The sequence below is a fragment of the Neoarius graeffei genome, chromosome 28 (genome assembly GCF_027579695.1).
Source record: "Neoarius graeffei isolate fNeoGra1 chromosome 28, fNeoGra1.pri, whole genome shotgun sequence".
Lineage (NCBI taxonomy): Eukaryota > Metazoa > Chordata > Actinopteri > Siluriformes > Ariidae > Neoarius > Neoarius graeffei.
Genome location: NC_083596.1, coordinates 28,053,790 through 28,072,960, shown reverse-complemented (window position 1 = coordinate 28,072,960; position 19,171 = coordinate 28,053,790). Strand labels below are relative to the sequence as shown.

Sequence of the window (19,171 nt, the reverse complement as noted above, 5' to 3'; positions counted from 1 at the left end):
TAATTGTCACCCATTAACTCGCAGAATACATTGTGATCCCTCCTTGATCTCTTATTCATCGGGGCTGATTGATCGCCCATTCAATCTAGCTCTGGTAGATTGAAATCTCCTATGAGAATCAAGCAGGTGGATTCGCTATTCTCCTGGAGTGAGCTGTTCAGTTCGCCGAGCGATTCTGGCACTGTATCCGGGTGGTAAAAGCAATAGAAAAGCACCGGTTTGTCATGGCCTTTTTTCAATTCAACAACAACAAGCTAAACACATTCCCTCTCCAAAACTTTACATCTGCAGGCTTGAATATCGTTTTTAATTGCCACTAGCACCCCCCGCCACGATTAATCCTGTCCTGGCAAAAGATATCATAGCCAGGTAGAATTTCACCGTTGACTACAGAATCATTAAGCCATGTTTCAGTTAGTGCAATACCATCCAAATCCCCACCGTAGACAAGTTGCTGCAGGAGAGTAATTTTGCAGATTTTGCTCTCGCCGTCGCTATCAGAGTCCACTATAGCTTTTAAGCTTCTCGAGTTCAAATAAAGCACACGAAGGCTGTCGCTCCATCGAGCAGGTCCGGGATTGGGGTGGATGCAAGCGAGTCGAATTTCACATGGATTGAAACTTGCCACTTGATTCGGGCTGGAGGGAGTTGTACGACAGAAAAACTTTCTCTTGAAACCTGGCTGATTCGAGGTGTTATTGATATTTGCAACTTCAAGTTCATAGCTGTCTTTTAGGGCAGAAAGAAGAATAAAGAGTTGGAGCAATCCGACCGCCATCTTTATGCTAATATGTTACCATTGCCAGTCATTCTTGTGAATCAGTCTGCCAAGTGACTTTGCATGGTCAGTCTCAGGACCTGTGTTACACTTGTTTTTTGACAATATACATGTGGCAGGAAGGGGGTGGTTAAGCATGCGCTGTGAACAGCAAGGATTCAGGTTGAACATGTGACATTACATCTGTGTCTAATTTGTGGCTGTCTATTAATGTGCGTCTCTTTCAGATGGCCAGTAATGAGAGAGAAAGCCGAGTTCTCCAATACGCATGTGCGTGTTTTCCGTAATTCACTGAAAAGTGAAAATTAGAGTGAAGTGCACCTTGACTTGTCACACCGATCTCCAGTTCCTCATTTTCCAAATGTAAAAAGTCATGACAGTGCACTTGAGCATTTGGAATTTTACAATGGACCAGAGAGCAAACATCAAATTCTGTATCAGACTTGGGGAATTGGCAATGGAAGCTCTGGAAATGTCTCAGTAAGCCTACAGCAATGAAGCAGTGATCTGGGTGAGGTGTTCTGAGTGGCTTTCATGTGTTGAGAGGGGCAGAACATCATAGTGGCTCATTGCTTCATTGCCACAGGCTTGCTGAAGCATTTCAGGGGTCTCCGTTGCTGATCACAAATGTACATGTCACAAAAACGAGTGTAAAACTGGTCCCAATTTTGACAGCGTCGCATGCTGTACCGACTCATGACAGTTACTGCTTGCTCTGACTGTGCATGCACATAATGTTGCTGTGCTCCATTGGTTCACAGCAGGAGCAGATCTGGAACTTTATCGCACTTTGGTATTTTTCATATCAGTGTGACCATCATAGCTACTGTGCATCATGTGGTTCAGATGTATTAGTTCATTGTAATTGAGCTTGGGCCCAAAGAAGGTGGCGGTGTTTCTGGATATTGTTTATACACTGCAACCCCGCTATAACAAACTCTTTGGGGGATGTCCAAACAGTTCGTCATACCAGAAAGTTTGTAATCCTGAAATGGACCCACTTGTCACACCAGACACTCACTCTTATAAAACAAGGCAAACTGTTTTTTATAGTAATGCTTAATTCACTTTTATATTTATGAAATAAAGGAAGTAAGTCACTCTCGGAACCCGGAAGTCCTGCCAGTGCTTCTTTTCAGCGCTGGCATGACAGTAAAGTCTTATGTGCTAATTTAGGTGAACGTCTATCCGAAATTTGAAGATCCAAAGAGAATGTTGTCAACATTGCCCCATACTGCATCAGGTTTTTCCAGTCATATTCAATATATTTCAACAGTATGCCTGCATTTTATAAAATATAAACACTCGTTTCTGATAGTTGGACAAAATACTATGAATGTGTGTAACTTTTGGAAAGATGAAATTCAAATATGCTCATCAGCTGATTTGACCTGTTCATAACAGCTTGACAGTAGTTTGGTAGATGCCTGGATGTGAAAACATTTTATGCTTTCCAATTGGTTGATGGTAAGTCATCGCTGAGGTTAAAGTTCACTGACTTGTGTAGCTCATTAAAATAGACAGACATTGAGTGTAATTTATTTGTTTGAAAATATTTGTACAAATGCAAAGATTAGCGGCTTGCCCCAGTCATTTAAAACATAATAAAAGAGAGTAGCAGAAACAAGAGTTATATTTGGTAATTACTTTGCCAAAAAAGTCAAAGTCCCTCCCATGCCAGGACCAGGCCCTTAAAGCCAAAGAAAAAACAAATGCTGTTTACCTATCACGGCAAGTGCCCTGACTTGCCCCCCACACGTTTAAATTAAAAATAAAATTTGATAATTTATCCATTTTAAAAGTCACAGCAGGAACAGACCTTGACATGATCTTGCTAAAGATGTGCTTCGCTGGGCCCAGCCATTTGCGGTGAAAACGGAGATCCGCTTGTCACGTAACTGGCTCACTTGGACACCGTTTCCCTTTGTAACATAGAGCCATCAAATAAAGGCTTTGGATTCTAAAAAAAAAAAATCCCTGGGTGCTGGAGCATAGCTGCACACTGCTGTGTTGTGTGTGTGTGTGTGTGTGTGTGTGTGTGTGTGTTCGTTCACAGCTCTGTGTTCTTGTGTGTGTGTGTGTTCTTTCGTTCACTGCTTCAGATGAGTTAAATGCAGAGAGGGAATTTCAATGTGCTGCAATGTATGTGAGACAAAGGCTTCTAATTCTAAAAATCTAATCAGAAATTTTCTCTAACCATGTGATTTTTACTGGCAACAAAATGCGTGAATCAACAAACTTCACTTTTTTATAAAGTGTGAATCTAACTCAGCAAGGTAGCGCATACGCAGTATTAACATAGATACTAGTAAACAATCTCCATTGTTATAGTAATGTGATGGCCATCTATTATTGCAGAAAGTAAAAACTTGAAACATGTATTTCTAATCTCGAAATTGCAAACATTTTCACACATTTTTTGTTACTTTTTGAGCACTGTTGCTGCAGTGGTTTTGCTTCCTTCATACAAAACAAGTAGACATTATCTGTTTACACACATCACACCTCCAGGCCAAAGCATTTTGAAACAATTAAGCATCTCCAGCAGCAAGCTGAAGTCACACATGCGCGCGCACGCACACAGAACCCACCACCGTATGTCCAGCAAGCAAATAAGCTTTGCTTATCAGCCTTCACCTTGTTTGCCTTCTTTCTCTCTAGAGTCTGCAGTCTACATTGTGCCTACATGTCTTTATAATTACTTTGCTGCTTTTGAAAACAGTTCTGTAGACTGCAGTTACTCGTATGCCTGCATCCTTTGGCAGTCGGCAGGGATGATTTCCTCTGAAATGGAGTTTCTCTCCTTTATAATATCACAGTTGTCATGACTGGTGTGGGAGCTGATGATGACATCCCACTTGGTGAGAGGAAAACCGTGACAGACTTCTGCTATCTGCTGGACAAGTCCAAGCAGCTCTTCAACGGCCTCAGGTTTGTATGATGGGGTACTTTTATTTCTCTCCTGTAAGTACTTTTGTCCTTCTGAATGAACATTCAAAAATTTGAAAGGAAAAACACTGAATGACTTGAATATTGAAGTTATTTGCTGAAGATGAAGTGAATATCAGTGAATAATTACCGAGACAAAGTTGGTTATTATTCACTGATATTCACTGAGCCTGAGGCAGAGAATTGTTTTAATATAAATACACAGGTGATTATTTAAAAACCAATATAAATTGTAGTAAAAATTATTTATTTCAAACATCAAGCGTGGCATGCAAATGTAATAAATGCACGTGCAGACTTGTCATTTATCTATGCTGAGTCACACAAAATACTTTTTTGCAATTGATAAATCACAACCTTACCTTTAAATAGTTTTAGACCAAACTTCATAGCATCTTTCAAGTCAAGCTTATTTTTATAGCGCTTTTAACAATAGACATTGTCGCAAAGCAGCTTTATAGAATTTTAATGACTTTAAATGTGAGCTAATTTTATCCCTAATCTATCCCCAATGAGCAAGTCTGTGGTGACAGTGGCAAGGAAAGACTCCCTCAGACGACAAGAGGAAGAAACCTCGAGAGGAATCAAACTTAAAGGATATGGGACATGAAACATAAATGCACGCTCTATCAGTTTCTTTCCATTAAAAATATGAATTAATTGCATCAACAAATACAAAATCGTTATATTCGTGATGATTATATGGCATTTCTGCTCGATTTCCGATATGCATTTTATACAACCGGAAGAGCCGCCGTCACGTGATCATCTCATCTCATTATCTCTAGCCGCTTTATCCTTCTACAGGGTCGCAGGCAAGCTGGAGCCTATCCCAGCTGACTACGGGCGAAAGGCGGGGTACACCCTGGACAAGTCGCCAGGTCATCACAGGGCTGACACATAGGCACAGACAACCATTCACACTCACATTCACACCTATGGTCAATTTAGAGTCACCAGTTAACCTAACCTGCATGTCTTTGGACTGTGGGGGAAACCGGAGCACCCGGAGGAAACCCATGCGGACACGGGGAGAACATGCAAACTCCGCACAGAAAGGCCCTCGCCGGCCCCGGGGCTCGAACCCAGGACCTTCTTGCTGTGAGGCGACAGCGCTAACCACTACACCACCGTGCCGCCTCACGTGATCATACGTCACAAAAACTTTCGGGCACAGCACAAGCGGGTAGATGAATGGAGAAGTGGATGACAAGAAAATTGTTTTTATAGTCTTTAAAGTACATTGGACATCATACATTGGACATCATGGTGTATTGTGCTGCTTATGGTTGCAATAATTCCAATGGGAAATGCCCTGGAGTAAGTTTTTTTGCATTCCCCAAGGACCCGAAGCTGAGGAAAGTGTGGGCTCACTACTGCCATAGAAAAAACTTTGCACCTACTGTTTCCCACAAACTGTGTTCGGACCATTTCACAGAGGATTCTTTCAACTTTAATACTCAGGTACTGAACGAAATTAATTGCCAAGCCAAATTTAAGAGGCTACTTAAAGATGGAGCCGTTCCCAACGTCCCAATTCAGGAACAAGACGGCGGAGTGAAACCAGAAGTGCTACGGCCACCACGAGGTGCATTCGCTAAGCGTCTGAAAGCCGAGGTAAGGATTAGTATTATAATTTTGGGTGTATCAATTATTGATCATCATAATTCTGACTCGTTTCGCCATTTTGAATGTTTTCATCTCGGACTCTGGAAGCATTGTATCTCAATCAATCTCGAAAAATATCAGCAAAAAAAAATAGCTTGCAACGGACTTTAGCTAGATCTATGATGAACTTTCAATGTATGATACTGTGGCAGTTCGTGTAAATGGGTGGAGCACAGAAGGACGGCAGGACAGAACTGAGTTCACAAAAACTCTCTTTATTCAGCTTTTCAGCTGCACACACACGCGTAGACACGCACACATCAGCTGTCTGGTTGTGGAGAGTGTCCCTCTGCTCTCTCTCTCCTTAAGAAGGGCGCGGTCACTGGGAAGACACACAAACACATCAATTAACAACAGGTGTCGTGATTCTGCCACTTAACTTCCCCGACTCCGCCCTCCTGTCACAGACCGATGCTAGACCACGCCCCCGCTGCCACATACCCCCACCGCCCGACTCAGGCTGGGCAGCCGTCCGGCTCGCAGCCAACTCCCCCCCCCCCCCCCCCCCCTTGACGGGAGAGGAAGTCCGCCACGACCATCTGCGCCCCCGGCCTGTGGATCACCTTGAAGTTAAAGGGTTGGAGTGCCAGATACCAACGGGTGATCCGCGCATTGGCATCCTTCATGCGGTGGAGCCACTGGAGGGGCGCGTGGTCCGAACAGAGGGTGAAAGGGCGTCCCAGCAGGTAGTACCGGAGGGCGAGGACCGCCCACTTGATCGCCAGGCACTCCTTCTCGATGGTACTGTAGCGCCCCTCATGCACCGACAGCTTGCAGCTAATGTACAAGACCGGGCGATCCTACCCCTCCACCTGCTGGGACAAAACGGCCCCCAGCCCTCTGTCCGACGCATCCGTCTGCAACATAAAGGGGAGAGAAAAGTCAGGGGAGTGTAAAAGTGGCCCCCCACACAGTGCAGCCTTAACCTTAGAAAAAGCCCGCTGGCATTGCTCCGTCCACTGGACCGGATCTGGTGCCCCCTTTTTAGTCAGATCAGTCAGCGGGCTGGTGACGTCCGAATAATTAGGTATAAACCTACGATAATAGCCAGCCAGCCCCAGGAACTGTCTCACCCCCTTTTTGGTCTTGGGCCTCGGGCAGGCCGCAATCGCTGCAGTCTTGTTAATTTGGGGATGCACCTGCCCGTTGCCCAAGTGGAAGCCCAGATACCGTACTTCCACCCGCCCAATCGCACACTTCTTCGGGTTGGCCGTGAGACCCGCCCGCCTCAGCGACCTAAGGATGGCCCTCAGGTGTTGTAGGTGCCGCGGCAAGTCATTACTATAAATAATATCATCTAAGTAGGTGGCGTGGGGGCGGAGGACCCTGTCCATCAGCCGCTGAAACGTAGCAGGCGCCCCAAACAGCCCAAAAGGAAGTGTGACAAATTGGTGTAAGCCGAACGGTGTGGAAAAGGCCGTTTTTTCCCGGGATAATGGAGTCAAGGGGATCTGCCAATAACCCTTTGTTAAATCCAGTGTCGAGTAAAAATGAGCCGTGCCTAGCCGATCGAGCAACTCATCAATATGAGGCATTGGGTACGCATCGAATTTAGACACCGCGTTGACTTTTCTATAGTCCACACAGAACCGGACCGATCCGTCGGCCTTGGGTACCAAGACCACCGGGCTGCTCCAGTCACTGTGGGACTCCTCGACGATGCCCATTTCGAGCATGGCCTCGAGTTCTTCCCGAACCACCTTTTTCTTGTGTTCGGGTAACCTGTAAGCGTGGCTACGCACTACCACCCCCGGGGGCGTCTCAATGTGGTGCTCTATGAGGTTAGTGCGGCCGGGCAGGGGTGAGAACACGTCCGAAAACTCGGTCTGCAACTGGGCAACCTCCGCGAGTTGGGTCGGGGAGAGGTGGTCTCCTCAGGGGACCGGAGAGGGACATGATGCTAATGTTCCTTTTTGAACCTCCGGCCCCAGCTCCGCCTTCTCCGGAACCACCGACACCAACGCCACGGGGACCTCCTCGTTCCAGAGTTTGAGTAGGTTGAGGTGGTAAATCTGTAGCGCCCCACCCCTGTCCGTTCGCTTCACCTCATAGTCGACGTCCCCGACTCGCCGTGTGACCTCAAAGGGCCCTTGCCACTTGGCAACTAATTTAGAGCTCGATGTGGGCAACAGTACGAGTACTTTCTCTCCCGGTGCAAACTCTCTAAGGCGCGTACCCTTGTCGTACAGGCGGGTTTGCCGTTCTTGGGCCTGCCACAAATTCTCCTGGGTTAGTTGTGCGAGTGTGTGGAGTTTTGCACGCAGGTCAATAACGTATTGAATTTCATTTCTGCTTGGTGAAGGTCCCTCCTCCCAATTTTCTCGCAGCACGTCTAAAATGCCGCGCGGCTTACGCCCATATAATAATTCAAACAGGGAGAACCCCGTGGAGGCTTGGGGGACCTCTCGCACCGCAAAGAGCAAGGGTTCGAGTCATTTATCCCAGTTATGTGCGTCCTCACTTACGAATTTCTTAATTATATTTTTAAGGGTGCGATTAAACCGTTCCACTAAGCCGTCCGTTTGTGGGTGATAAACGCTGGTGCGGATCGGCTTAATACCTAATAACCCATACAGTTCATTCAGTGTTCGTGACATAAACGAGGTGCCTTGATCAGTCAAAATCTCTTTCGGGATTCCATCTCGGGAGATGACGCGGAAGAGCGCCTCCGCAATACTGCGTGCTGAGATATTGCGAAGAGGCACTGCTTCCGGGTATCGCGTTGCATAGTCCACCAGAACTAATATAAAGCGGTACCCTCGTGTTGACCGATCTAATGGGCCGACGAGATCCATCCCAATTCTTTCGAACGGGGTCTCGATTAACGGTAGAGGGCGCTTTTGGAATGGCCGCTGGATTTACTAACTGGCATTCGCGGCATGCTGTACACCACCTACGGACATTGCCGCGAATCCCCGGCCAGTAGAATCGGGCCATTATTCGGGCTAGTGTTTTATCCTGCCCTAAGTGTCCAGACATGGGATTAAAGTGAGCCGCCTGGAATACCAATTCCCGGCGGCTCTTCAGAATTAAAAGCTGCGTGACTCGCTCTTTAGTTTGAGTGTCCTGCGTCACTCGGTATAATCTATCCTTCATAATCGCGAAGTAGGGGAAGGACGGGGTGGCGTTCGGCTGGAGCGTTTGACCATCGATTACTCTCACTTGGTCAAAAGCATGCAGCAGAGTCTCGTCTCGCGATTGCTCTAACGGGAAATCCGCGAGGGATTCCCCAAGAGAGAGAGGAGGAGCCGGCGGCTCCTCACTCTGGCGCGGAGATGACGCAGACGGCTCTGTGACAGCTGCTCCCGCCAAAGCGACACCGGGACCTCCCCCTGTCAAATGGCAGGACCCACTCTTGACTAAGTGTGTCATTAAACCCCGAAATCCCGTCCAATCAGTCCCCAAAATTAAAGAGTGGGTAAGGTGAGGATTAACCGCCGCCTTCACTATAAATTTTTCCCCTCTGAAAATAATGTGGACCGACACTAAAGGGTAGTTGTGAACATCCCCGTGCACACATAACACCTTCACCAATTGTGCTCCCCCCAATGCCTCGTCTTGCACCAGGTTTTGGTGGATTGAGGTCTGATTACAGCCCGAATCCACCAATGCCTGATATGTAGCCCCTTGGATACTCACCGGTATGCGATACGCTCCGGCCCGATCGAGGGCGGCTCCTGGTGCGTTGGGGATCCGAACCACCGTGCCCACCTCCATTATCGAGCACTGCTGTTGGAGGTGGCCCGGTTCCCCGCAGCGCCAGCAAACCGGCCCGGGCTTCCTCTCTGCACTAGTGCTCTGGGGCTCACTCATCTGAGGGGGGGGAGAGACAGACACGGAAGGGCACCGCGGGTGCGGCGGGCCAGCTGAGGTGGCGCCGGCCCCCGTCTCCGCGGTGGGGGAATGGGGCGAGGAGAAGACACAGGAGGAGGAGAGAGAGAGAGAGGAGAGAAGAGGTCGTCTGCTGTCCTGCCGTCGGGACAGCCGCCAGATGATCCTCCGCCAGCTCGATTGCCTGATCCAGCGACGCCGGGCGGTGGCACTGGACCCACTCTGTGGTTCCCGCTGGTAGACACGCGATGAACTGTTCCAGTACCACCTGGTCGATGAGTCCCTCGGCATCGCAGCTGTCGTCCCTCAGCCACTGCCAGCAGGCGTCCTGGAGTTGCTGGCCAAACGCGAACGGCCGGCCGACTTCCTCCAAGCGCAGAGCGCAGAAACGCTGATGTTGTTGCTCCGGGGTGCGTCCCACCTGCTGGAGGACGGCCCGGCGAAGGTCTGCGTAGGCCAGCCAGCGGTCGGCGGGGAGCTGTAGTGCGGCCAGCTGCGCCTCTCCCGTTAGCAGGGGGAGAAGGCGCGCCGCGCGCTGTTCCACCGGCCACCCCGAGGTCTCTGCTACCTGCTCAAAGAGCGTGAAGAATGCCTCGGGGTCGTCCTGCGGGCCCATCTTCATGAGGGTGAGGGGGGAAGGGCCCGCGGCGGTGGAGTTGGTGGACCCCGCCGACGCGAGGAGGTGCTGGAACGTCCGATGATCTTCCTGTTGCGCCAGCACCAGGGCCTCGAACCGTTGTTCTTGCTCCTTTTGGAGGGCGAGTAGCACCTGGTGCTGGCTCTGTTGGGCCGTGGCGAGGGCGTGGATCAGGTCGGCGAAGGTGGAGGACTCCATGGGGCTGTTGTCTTCTGTGCTCATTCCCGGGTTTCGGCACCACTGTGGCAGTTCGTGTAAATGGGTGGAGCACAGAAGGACGGCAGGACAGAACTGAGTTCACAAAAACTCTCTTTATTCAGCTTTTCAGCTGCACACACACACGCAGACACACGCACACACATCAGCTGTCTGGTTGTGGAGAGAGTCCCTCTGCTCTCACTCTCTCTCCTTAAGAAGGGCGCGGTCACTGGGAAGACACACAAACATCAATTAGCAACAGGTGTCGTGATTCTGCCACTTAAATTCCCCGACTCCGCCCTCCTGTCACAGACCGATGCTAGACCACGCCCCCGCTGCCACAGATACAAAAATAATACTTCTTTCAACAGATCATTAGCCTTTGAGCAGAATTGTTTTTAATTTACCAGGAAGTGTTATCGAGCCGACCGCTTTCAGTTTCATGGGGATTGAATGAACTCTCACTCTCAGAATCATCTGACCCGTCAGAGTAAAGACAAGATCTATGTTCATGTGAATTTCCAGCTATCGGTTCGAATTGATAGGGTCTAACTTCACATCTCTGTGAAACATCGGGAATATCACTGTCGATGGTGTCCATTTCGGTAACCTGTTTACATTAGATTCCCAAGCGCTGGCTCCTTGGAAAGTTTTTGTTACGTCACAGGTCACGTGACCACCTAGCTCATTAACGAATCATTGTTTTATGCTGATGTATAAAAAAACTTGAATAATGTGATGATTTTCACATTTTTGATGCCCTGCAGTGATTTAGATGGCATTTCTTATGTCCTTTATACATAATTATGCCCAGAAAAAAATCCATGTCCCATATCCTTTAAAAGGGAACCCATCCTCATTTGGGTGATAAGACAAAGTGACTAACATTTTTAACAGTTTTAACGTGAAGTCTGTTTCGTTGATGTTATAACTCTTCATTGATGGAAACTTGAGTGCAAAACTGTTCATAACAACTGCAGTCTGAAAGTTAGCAAGTTAACTATAGTCCTCAGCCATAAAAGCATGACTCTGTGTCCAGAGCATCTTCCAAGTGTGACTTTCAACTGTCCATATGGAGTCCCATCACATCCTCCACAGGAGCAATGTGATGAGACTCCAGCCAGACATAGAGCATCAGGATGGATCAGGCAGGTCCGAGGAGCAGAAGAGGTCAGCATCTCGATCTCAGGATTGGCATGTAACTCGGAGGGACAGACAGAGTGGGATGGGGGGCAGAAAAAGAGAGAGAGAGAAAACACAGGTTATTAGGTATGCCCAATGTCACCTGATGAGTAGGAACAGTATATATTTTGCACTGAGTGCAAGCAGGGACACTGGCAAAACTAACTATGACAGCATAACTAAAAGGGGAGAGCCAGAAGGTAATACAGGCATGAGGGTGCCCCGAGACATAAAGCAGCCAGCCACGACACCGTCAACAAACTTGAGTGAGCAAGTGAGTGGGGTACTGACAGCATCCATACATCCCGGTTTACCAAAACACACTGTCTGAGGACCCTCCAGATCTACTCCTTTACCTCATAAACACCATTAACAAAAGGCTTGACTAAACAGATATGTTTTCAGCCAAGACTTAAACGCTGAGACTGTGTCTGATTCCCGAACACTATGGAAGGAACTGTGGGGCTTTGTAAGAAAAGACTCTGCCCCCTGATGTAGCCTTCAGTATATGAGGTACCAGCAGATAGCCTGCACCGTTTGATCTAAGTAGACGTGGTGGGTCAAAAAGGACCAGAAGTTTGTTCAGGTACTGTGGCGCGAGACCATTCAGTGCTTTAACTCTTTACCCCTTAAAGCAGTTGCTACAGCCACCCTTGTATATGAATATACTGTTCACCCTTCTAACATATTTACAAGAAAAAAAGTCTAAACACAAGGTTTTGTTCATATCAGTTTCTCCTTCGTTTTGTTGAAACAATCATATCATACATTTTTGAAAAGAGGGCATGACACAGAATACAAAAATCACTCAAAGTTATGTTTTAACATTCACCAACTCACAGGTAGTGTCTGAAAGGTGAGTAATACCTGTGTGAAAACCAATCTTCACATTTTACATGAAGAATTAATGTCAAATGGTGTACAATAAATGATTACTGCAACTTTCAATCAGAAAACTTGTTTCACTCTACGTATGTAGCGGTAAATTCAGAGTTGTCAAATGTCGTCATTATGGGATATGCATGGGGTCGTCATTAAGGGGTAGAGTTAAAGGTCAATAGTAGTATTTTATAAACAATACAAAATTTGATTGGGAGCCAATGCAGTGTGGATAAGACGGGGGTGATGTGGTCATATTTTCTAGTTCTAGTAAGGACTCTTGCTGCTGCATTTTGAACTAACTGGAGCTTGTTAATGCACTTATTGGAACATCCAGACAGTAAGGCATTACAATAATCCAACCTAGAGGTAACAAAAGCATGAACTGGTTTTTCTATGTTGTGTAGTGACATTAAATTTCTTATCTTACCAATATTTCTGAGATGAAAGAAAGCTATCCGAGTAATGTTGTTGACATGAGTTTCAAATGAAAAACTGGGGTCAGTCACTACGTTTACATGCACATAGAGAGAATCGAATTTCTGCCGTTGCTCGACTGAAATCGAAGTTCAAAATGCCATGTATACACCTTAATTCGGCTGAAATTGAACCGAACTTGATTTCTCGGAATCGAGCTACACGACCTAGTTTATGCGATTTCTGCCGAGCTACTTTGTGCATGTATACCCTATCGAGCTAGTTGTCGAGCTACTTCCGGAAGTGACGAGTGACGAGACCACAAGCGGGAAACACAACAGCCTCGGTCGGCATGACAACGAATCATGACAACGGCATGAATCTTTTCTTTTTGTGGCATTGTTTGCACTGTTAAAATGTAGCTCACTTACTGTATCACCAAATACATCTGTACAGCTGTTGCATAGCTGTGAATTGTGTACATAAACAAGTCATTGTATTTGTGTGTGTGTATATATATGTGTGTCCAACATCTGAAGAATGTCAATAAAAACAAAAAACAATTGAACTTTTTGTGTGTTTATTAAGACATAAGTTAAATTGTAAGCAAAAAAAAAATATTTTTTGTAAGCAAAAAATGGACTTTAGAAAAATATTATTGTGCAAAATAAGTTGTCTTACAAAACAGTGGTCTGCGCCGGACAGTTTGTAGCCATAGTCTGTTAGAGCAAGCCGAACAGCTTGAGCACGGAACTGCTAATGTTGCCAGATTGGGGGTTTTAAGTGCATTTTAGCGGATTTGAACATGTTTTGGGCTGGAAAACGTCAGCAGTATCTGGCAACACTATAGCTCTTCATGACGACAACCGGAAGTGTACCAACACGATGGGGCGTGTAGCGCCACGTGTGGCTCGGGTGCACAATGCACCTTGCACAATAGCCCGATTTCACTTGTGCATGTAGGATTGGATTTCTCTGGCACCCCTGCTGGGACCCTTTGCTCGATTACCAACAGCAGCTCGATTTGGACGTGCATGTAAACGTAGTCAGTATCACCCCGAGGTTTTTTTACTGCTGCACATGAAGAAACAGAAAGGCCATCCAGAGTTACTGTGTAATCAGAAAACCTACTTCTAGCTGCATGTGGTCGGAGTACAAGTACTTCTGTCTTGTCAGAGTTAAGCAGAAGGAATTTAATAAGCATCCAGTGTCTAATGTCCTTTACACATTCCTCAATTCTATTAAGCTGGTGTCTCACATCTGGTTTTGCAGAAACATACAACTGTGTGTCATCAGCATAACAGTAGAAACTAATATGCTTACAAATAATATCACCCAGAGGTAGCACACACAAAGAAAAAAGCTGTGGGCCTAAGACAGAACACCAAACTTTACGTCAGTATGTCTAGAAAAATCACCATTTACATCAACATACTGATAGCGATCAGTTAAAGAAGAGCAGAGCCAAGAGAGGGCTGTTCCCTTAACTCCCACAACATTTTCTAGTCTGTCCAAAAGAATGGAATGATCAATGGTATCAAATGCTGCACTAAGGTCAAGCAACACAAAGCAGCGAGACACAGCCCTGATCAGACGCCAACAGTAGGTCATTTACTACTTTAACCAGTGCTGTCTCAGTGCTATGATGAGGTCTAAATCCTGACTGATACATTTCATGGATGTTATTCCTATGCAGAGGTGGAAAAACTGGATTGACAAAGTACAAGTCCTGCTTAGGTTTTCCTTCTGCCTGTGCTCTCAACACAGGTGATTTCACCAATTAGCTCATCAACCTGGCTTAGGGAATGTGGTAATTAGGATCAGCTGGTTCATTGAATTGGCTGGAGCAAAAATGCGGCAGGGTTTTTACTTTCTGCACCCGGGCTTTTCCACCTCTGTTCCTATGTAAATATGAGCATAACTGCTGTGCGACAGCTTTTTCTAGGAACTTGGAGATAAAGGGGAGGTTTGATATTGGCCGATAACTGGACAGCTGACAGGGATCAAAGTCATTGTTTTTAAACAGGGGGTTGATAACTGCAAGTTTAAAGGATTTGGGTACATGGCCAATCCTAAGAGAAAAATTCATTATTTTTTGAAGTGGTTCAATTACTTCAGGTATTAACTGTTTGAATAGATGTGTAGGTAAGGGATCTAGTATGCAAGTTTAGGATTTTGATGCAGAGATTAATGAAAGTAGTTTGATTTCTCTAAGGGGAGTAAAACATTCTAATTAGTTATATGATAGTTAAATTGTTAACTACTAGTACATCTCAAAAAATTAGAATACCATGAAAAAGTTCCTTTTTTTCATAATTTAATTAAAAACGGTAAACTTTCATATTCGTTACATGTAAAGTGAAATATTTAAAGCCTTTTTTGTTTTAATTTTGATGATTATGCCTTATAGCTCATGAAAATCAGAAATCCAGTATCTCAAATTACTAGAATATTCCCTAAGATCAATCAAAAAAAGGATTTACAATACAGAAATGTCCAACTTCTGAAAAGTGTATTCATTTATACACTCAATACTTGGTTGGGGCTCCTTTACCATTAATTACTGTATCAATGCGGTGTGGCATGGAGGTGATCAGTCTGTGGCACTGCTGAGGTGTTATTGAAGCCCAGGTTGCTTTGATAGTGGCCTTCAGCGTATCTGTATTTTTGGGTCGGGTGTTTCTCATCTTCCTCTTGACAATACCCCATAAATTCTCTATGGGGTTCAGGTCAGGCAAGTTGGCTGGCCAATCAAACACAGTAATATCATGGTCAGCAAATCATTTGGAAGTAGTTGTGGCACTGTGGGTAGGTGCCAAGTCCTGCTGGAAAAGGAAATCGGCATCTCCAAAAAGCTCGTCAGCAGATGGAAGCATGAAGTGCTCTAAAATCTCCTGGTAGATGGCTGTGTTGACTTTGGACTTGATGAAATACAGTGGACCAACACCAGCAGATGACATGGCACCCCAAATCATCACAGACTGTAGAAATTTCACACTGGGCTTCAAGCACCTTGGATTCTGTGCCACTCCACTCTTCCTCCAGACTCTAGAACCGTGATTTCCAAATTAAATGCAAAATGTACTTTCATCTGAAAAGAGGACTTTGGACCACTGAGCAACAGTCCATTTCTTTCTCTCCTTAGCCCAGATAAGACACTTTTTTTTTTTTTTTTTTAAAGATTTTTTTTGGGCTTTTTCACCTTTATTGGATAGGGCAGTGTAGAGACAGGAAATGAGCGGGAGAGAGAGACAGGGAGGGATCGGGAAATGACCTCGGGTCGGAATTGAACTCGGGTCCCCGGATTTATGGTATGGTGCCTTATCCACCTGAGCCATGACACCCCCCTAGATAAGACACTTCTGACATTGTCTCTGGCTCAGGAGTAGCTTGATATTAGGAATGCAAAAGTTGTATCCCTTTTCTTGAAGATGTCTGTTCGTGATGGGTCTTGATACACTGACACCAGCCTCAGTCCACTCCTTGTGAAGCTCTCCCAAGTTCTTGAATCAACTTTTCTTGACAATCCTCTCAAGACTACGGCCATCCCTGTTGCTTGTGCACTTTTTCCAGCCACCCTTTTCAGCAATGACCTTTTGTGGCTTACCCTCCTTGTGGAGGACATCAGTGATCATCTTCTGGACAACAGTCAAGTCAGCAGTCTTCCCCATGATTGTGGTTGTGTGTACTGAACTAGACCGAGAGATACACTGTGTTCATACTGTTTTACTCAAACTCGAAATGAAATATTCTAATATTTTGACATGTTTTTTTTTTGTTGTTGTTGTTTTTGTACTGTATGCCATTCTGATTAAAATAGAAAAATGCTTGAAACATTTTAGTTTGTGTTATGAGTCTATAATATATAACACTTTCACGTTCTTAAATAACTGATGGAAAATATTGAACTTTTTCACAATATTCTAATTTTTTGAGATGCACTAGTACAGGGTTACTTAGATTGTCACTCAAGTTGTCTGACCTTAAATTAGTAGTTTGAATTTTTTGTCGGATATTTTCAATTTTGTCATTGAAAAAATTCATGAAGTCATTGCTACTACATACTGCAGGTATGCATGTGTCTATAGTGGTCTTTTTCCTGGTTAATTTTGTTAGAGTATTAAACAGGAATCTAGGATTATTTTTATCTTCTATTAGGGAGGACAGATATGTTGATCTAGGGTAGCAACACTAAGAGCTTTTCTATATTTCAGGAAGCTCTCCTTCCAAGCTAATTTGAATGCTACCAATTTTGTTTGACACCATTTATGTTCCAATTTTTGAGTGGTCTGTTTTAAAGTGCGAGTGTCATCATTATACCAGGATGCTAATTTTTTTTCTCTCTGATCATTTTCCTTTTAAGTGGAGCTACATTATCTAAAGTATAGCGGAACGTTGACTCTAAGCATTCAGTTGCCTCATAAAGTTTTGCGGGGGCTGATAGTGATCCAATCAAAGTTGCTAACTCTGGGAGATCATTTATAAAGCTCTGTGCAGTAGTTGACATGACTGTGTACATTTAATACAGTAGCGTGGTGAGGTGCATATATTATTACTCAGACATATTTTGAATGAGATGAAATAATGATCTGTGATAACTTCAGACTGGAAGTGTGACCTATATTTTCTATGTTTAACCCGAATGTTAGTATTAGATCGAGAGTGTGACCACCATTATGGGTCGGTCCTATGACATTTTGCTTAACCCCTACTGAATCTAAAATGGACACAAACGCTGTTTTCAAAGGGTCTTCTGGGTTATTGAAGTGAAATATTAAAATCTCTGACAACTAAAGTTTTGTCTAAGGAAATAACCAGGTCTGAGATGAAATCTACAAATTCAGAAAGAAACTCAGAATATGGCCCCAGGGGCCTGTAAATAATAAGTAACGGAACTGACTGGGTAGACTTATTTTTCGAGGCTACATACATTATATTAGTATGAAGAACTTCAAATGTATTAAATTTATAACCAGGTTTTTATGTTACACCTCGGTAATCATTATAAATAATCACAACGCCGCCTCCTCTGCCAGTTCAATGAGGCTGGTGTATATAACTGTATCCAGAAGGACGAGCTTCATTTCATGCTATATATTCATTTGGCTTAATCCATGTTTCTGTTAAACACAGTACATTTAAACTCCTGATCAGTAGTAAGTTCATTAACAATTAGTGCTTTAGATGTAAGAGATCTAATATTTTATTGCCCTACTTTTAGATCAAAGGTGCTGGCAGCAGCTGTACAGTCAGTATGATCTAATTTTTTATTGATTAGGTTACTAGAACTTCGCCCGTAGTCAGCTGGGATAGGCTCCAGCTTGCCTGTGACCCTGCAGAAGGATAAAGCGGCTTGAGATAATGAGGTTACTAGAACAAACTCTGAGTATTTCTACTTTTTTGTTTAGCTCGGGGAACAGACAGTCTCGATGTAGTGGACCCTGACTGATGACTCTGCGGTTAGCAGCCTGTTCGTCTGCTCCCTGGCCCTGACTCTGGATTGTCAGAAGTTAACTAGACCTGTTCTGACACTATGAGCTGTGCTGCAAGAAATGAGAGCAGCACCTTCCCGAGTGGGATGGATACCATCCCGCCCTAACAGACCAGCAGTGCCCTCAAAATTAGTCCAATTATCTATAAAGCCCACACTGTTTTCAGAGCACCACCTGGACATCCAGCAGTTCAGCAACCATAACCTGCTGTAAGCTATATCGCCACACCAAATTGGGATGGGGCCAGAGCATACTACAGCATCAGACATCACCTTCGCTAATTTAAACACCTCTACAAAGTTACTCTTAGGAATCTCAGACTGAAGAATGCATATATCATTAGCTCCTACATAGATAACTATCTTTGCGAACCTGTGCTTGTCTAGGACCCTAAGATTACCTGCTATGTCCAGCGCCCTGGCTCCCAGTATACACCTGACTAAAGCTGCTGGTGCCCTAAAGGCCTAGCTAATTTCATGTGCCATATGATGGTCCCCTACAACCAAAGCTCTTTCAGGTTTCTTAACAGGTGCATCACTGAGGAGGGCAAACCTGTTTGACATGTGAAGTGGAGAGGAGTGGTGCTCCTATGGCCGAGCCTCAGCAGTAGCTTTGGCTCTATGCTTATGTTGCCAAGTTGTCACCCATTCGCCCTGCTGTGAGGGCTCTAATGCCAGAGTTGGGGGATAACTAACTCCACCTAGGGCATCCAGACTTGTCCCTGCAGAAACTATAATGTTCTTATTCTCACTAGCCCTCTCAAGTCTGAAGACGCACTTCCAAAGCTGCAGTCTTCTCCATCAGAGAACTAACTAATCTGCACTTATCACAAATAAAGCTATCACTAGCGATGGAGGAAGAATAACTAAACATCCTGCACTCAGCACACTGAACAAGCTGAAGGTGTGCCATGATGAAAGGATTCATGTACCTTAATCGAGGATCTGTTGATATTAAAGCAAATCCAATGTGGATGGCCTCTGCTTGTGGTCTTTATGCAGGAGGAGAAAAAAGAAAGCTTCAGGTCTTAGTGTTCTTCCGAAAAAATTTAAAATGTGGAAACAGGAAAGTCTCATCTCATTATCTCTAGCCGCTTTATCCTGTTCTACAGGGTCGCAGGCAAGCTGGAGCCTATCCCAG

The 19,171-nt window shown here is 45.0% G+C and overlaps 1 protein-coding gene across 6 annotated transcripts in view; it reads left to right on the top strand.

Moving 5' to 3' along the window:
* Positions 1-19,171, top strand: part of scai (suppressor of cancer cell invasion) — a 274,289-nt gene that overhangs the window by 54,558 nt on the left and 200,560 nt on the right. For all 6 annotated transcript variants that reach the window (XR_009651884.1, XM_060912894.1, XM_060912895.1 and 3 more), the window contains one exon: positions 3,598-3,709. Coding sequence is in view for 5 of the 6 variants with exons in the window: in XM_060912894.1 (XP_060768877.1) it covers positions 3,603-3,709 (107 nt within the window). In the remaining variant the exon portion in view is untranslated. The remainder of the gene's footprint in view (positions 1-3,597; positions 3,710-19,171) is intronic.